General features: G+C 43.8%; 1 protein-coding gene across 1 annotated transcript in view; it reads right to left on the bottom strand.

Annotated features, from left to right (window-relative positions):
- LOC101847048 overlaps nucleotides 1-4413 on the bottom strand; it is a gene marked incomplete at both ends in the record, with an annotated part of 11668 nt that overhangs the window by 3020 nt on the left and 4235 nt on the right. Inside the window, 2 exon segments of the mRNA XM_005102217.3 lie at nucleotides 510-671; nucleotides 1571-1786. Of these exon segments, the coding sequence (XP_005102274.2) occupies nucleotides 510-671; nucleotides 1571-1786 (378 nt within the window).

The raw sequence follows: 4413 nt of genomic DNA on the forward strand, positions 1-4413 counted from the left end.
AGAGAGAGAGAGAGAGAGAGAGAGAGAGAGAGAGAGAGCCTGATGGAGAGAGGATTATGAGGAGACGCTTCCTTCTTCAGGGCATTTTGACTGAACAAAACAACTTTTAAAAAGACATGTCTCAGCATCTCACCCTCTCACGCTCTCACCCCGTCAATTTTTTAGCCTCTCACCTCGTCACCTTTTCATCCTCTCGCGCTTTCAACTTCTCAACCTCCCACCCTCTAACTTCTCACCCTCCTACCCTCTCACCTTCACACCCTCTCACCCTCTCTCTGTCTCAGCTTTCTCACACTCTCAACCTCTCACCCCCTCATCCTCTCAACCTCTCACCATCTCCTCCTCTCAATCTCTCACCCTCTCACCATCTCACCCCGCACACCCTCACCCTCTCACCATCTCACCCCTTCACCCTCTCACCATCTCACCCTCTCATCTGCAGACTGGGAACAACCTCCTCATCCTCTCATCCTCTCACCATCTCACCCTCTCACCCCTCACCCTCTCACCTGCAAACTGGGAATAACTTCCTCATCCAGCAACAGGCTGTCCTGGCTCACACAGCCCACTCGGAGACACAGAAGGCCGGAGTTTCGCCGCAAGACATCGCGGAGACACCTCATGTCCAGCACCTCGCAGTTAGACAGCTCCAGGAAGTTCAGTTTGTCGCTCTACAGATGAGGGGGGAAAGGTTAAGGGATCGTGGAGGTCAGAGGGAAGTAGGTTATATAGGGTCGTGGAGGTTAGAGGGAAATAGGACATAGGGTTGTGGAGGACATTAGTTATAGGGTTGTGGAGATTAGAAGGACATCAGTTATAGGATTGTGGAGGTCAGAGGGAAATAGCTTATACTAATAGGTTCGTGGAAGCAGTGTGTTATGTGGTCATATAGCTCACAGGAAAATAGTTAATAGGGTCATAGGGGCAGGGGGAAGTCGTTTATACAATGACATTTAGGGAAGTAGGTTATGAAGAGATGTGTCGAAAGAGAATTGCACCTGGACAAGATGACAGTCCATGAATGGTGGGGCAAGGCAGAACTAAGTGGACAGAAACACTCAGAGACAGACAGGCAGACAGACTGACAGACAGACAGACAGACAGACAGACAGACAGACAGACAGACAGACAGACAGACAGACAGACAGACAGACAGAAGATAAATGTAGTGGCCTGTCGTCAGCAAGCCAGCTGTTCAATTGTGAAAACCCTGGGGGAAAGTCAAAAAATGTTTAATTCCTTTTAAAAATTACTTTATGTACATCTTCTTTATGTACATCTTTTATTAAGTTTTATTAACATTTAGAATTTGAATTTCGACAAAATAGTTTTCGAGCACATACAATCTATACCACAGATTGATAAACTGAAATCTATCTTTTAAAACATATTTTTTTAAACATTAATTAACACAATAAAATTCTGGGCATAGTACGTATGGATAGCTGTCCGACGAAGTATCAACGAATGTGCTGTTAAAGTATAATATAGTTAGTATACTGAAACGTAAATGTGAGCTTGGTTCCCTGACAAATATTTGATTTTTGACCTAGCGTTGTTAACTTCTTACTTTTATGGCCAACGTTCTGAGCACATTGCTGCCGTTGACACAGGCTCGTTTCAATTTGGGCGCGAAAAGTTCCAGGTGTTCCATGGACTCCATTCCTGGGTCGATAGTCACGTGACGTAGTTCCGGCGTCTCGACGCTGACAAAGAGGACGTTCCACAGGTTGAAGAGGTAGAACTTGTGCAGGGAGTCAGAGACCAGGCGGATGCCGTGAAGGTGCTGGGGAAGGAGGAGCAGTGAAGTTGTGGTTGGTGGTGGTGGTGGTGGTGTTTATGTTGTTGTTGTTGTTAGTGTTGTTGGTGCTGTTTATGTTCTTGTTGTTGTTGTTGTTTTTGTTAGTGTTGTTGTTGTTTTATTGCTGTTGTTGTTCTTCTTCTTGAGAGAGACAGACAGACAGACAGACAGACAGACAGACAGACAGACAGACAGACAGACAGACAGGCAGACAGACAGGCAGACAGACAGGCAGACAGACAGACAGAGACAGAGCGACAGAGCGACAGAGACACAGAGAGAGACACAGAGAGAGACAGGCATATTCAGGGACCAATGCATTGTGAAGTTTATGAATTATTTATTCAGTCCAGTGTTCCTCCTATGGACTGGAGGTGTGGTTGTTTTACTGTACATGTATTACTAAAGTCTGGCTGTGGGAAGGAGCTCTCCATTGATATCAACAGCAGGGACAATGATTCCTTCGCCAGAAAATCGACCTGATCGTTTCCCAAGATGAATCCATGGCTATGCAGCTATGCAAGCACGATATCTTTCCCATATTCAGTCAAGATGAATCATCAACTGCAATTCAACTATTTTCGGGTTTAAAAGTGTGAGACTGTTGAGTGAAGTTAGGCAAGACAAGGAATCGGATAGAATAAGAAAGGATGATTCACGAAAATATGTACCATGTCAATGGCAGTGGTCCCCGCAGAAAAAAAAATTGGAGGCCTCTGTTAAGTGTTGTTATGTTAGTGGACAGGCACTGCCCGCCAGTTGTGTCTGATTTAAAGCTATAATAACAATTGTGTGTCTGTGCACGATCAGTTGTGCGTGGTGAGGTCTAAGTTAATGTTTGCCTTGGTGAGGTGCCACGAAGGGAGCTCTGTTTTGTGGCGTAGTGCAGTGACGGCTGTTTTTGTCTGAGCTTCAGGGATGGTAGGTTGGCCTGGAGGCTCTCCATTGGAGAAGTGCGCAAGCCCCAAAGACGAAACGGAAGCCTTCGTTTTTGAAAGGGGTCTAGCATTTTTACGATGGGAGGTATTGCTTATCCAAAGACTTGAAAGCCGTAGTCAAGCCTGGATAGGACAAGGGGATATCAAAGGTGGAGGGGGTGTTTTTGAGTCCCCACCCAACTCCAGATGAGATAGAATTTTTAATTCGTTTAAAGATTTTCGGAACTTTAAACGGAAAAACTTAATTTGTTACGGAAAAAAAAAATCCACGACACGCAACTAGCAAACCTGTATTTTTTTTTAATATGCAAAAATCCATATTAGCTCTCTGTGAAGCGCTTGTCAGCCTTAGAAAAAATAAATAGATCTAGTGAAGCAGATTGTGGAATGCCATTTATAAGAAAAGCGATTCAGCACATCTCTTAAACGCATCCACTCTGAGATACGAGGTGAATGGATTGCATTATATTGCACAAGATATTAGAACTTGACAAAGGGAACAGGGAAGGTTCTATGAATGGTGTCTAGACTGAAAACCCTGTGTGCCCCCAGCACAGTGCGATCGATCTGTAGTGTTAATAAGCGACTGAAAGACGTGCCATCTGTGGAAGACAGATGTTATGTTCCCCAACAGTTTGCACATGTCCATGGTAAGGTGAGGGTCATTCAAGATAAGCCTGGATAGGCGACATTTTTTTTTTTTTGCGTTTTGGTAAACCTCTGAATGGCTCGAAGTTTTTATTTATATGTCTGATGAAATGGCCAGAGGAAGAAAGTAATGATTGAGACAACGGCGATTTGCCACATTCAGAAAGGCCTGTTATAACAGCGGGTGCATTATTAGTCGTTTCCACTGTAGCTGATTATGATGTTATTGTTGGAGTTGTTATTTACGAGGGTGTTGTTTTAGTGTTGGTGGGGATGGTAGTTGTCGTTGTGGTGGTGGGGATAAAGGTGGTGGTGGTATTGCTGCTACTGCTCTTACTGCTGCTGCTGCTGCTGCTGCTGTTTCTGTTGCTGCCGTTGATGCTGATGCCTCCGATGATGATGATGATGATGATGATGATGATGATGATGATGATGATGATGATGATGATGATGATGATGATGATGATGATATTTAGAGGCTTATGACGCTTTGCAGGGGTTATCATTGTTGTCTTGCTGATGTGCTGATTGTGAGAATATCACTGACGAAACATACCACAAATGGCGCTTACGCTGTTGGTGCTGGTGTTGGTGATTATGTCACCGTTCGCATTGCTGTTGCTGTTTTTGGTGCTGCTACTGTTGTTGCAGTTGATACATTTTCTGCCTTTTATGACTATGCTGAGACGGTGTTAATACGTGTGTTCTTGCTTCGACTGATGTTCGTCTTTTAGACATTAGTTACAAACTGTGGCAGATTATGATATCTAAAGAGGCTGCTGTTGCAGTTGTTGAATTAGTTGTTGTTGTTGTTGTTGTTGTTTGATTGTTGTTGTTTTGTTTTATTATTTCTTTGTTGTTGCTATAGTTATCGCAATTGTTGTTGGTGGTGGTTGTGTTGTGGCTGCTGCTGTTGTTATTCCTACTGTTGTTTTTGTTGTTTGTTTGGTTGTCATTGTTGCAGAAAAAGAAAACTTTCTTATTTCCCCATTCATCTTCTCGACTTCGACTTTCATCATCCTTCCC

Source organism: Aplysia californica, unplaced genomic scaffold, assembly GCF_000002075.1.
Source record: "Aplysia californica isolate F4 #8 unplaced genomic scaffold, AplCal3.0 scaffold00317, whole genome shotgun sequence".
In the NCBI taxonomy this organism is placed as follows: Eukaryota; Metazoa; Mollusca; class Gastropoda; order Aplysiida; family Aplysiidae; genus Aplysia; species Aplysia californica.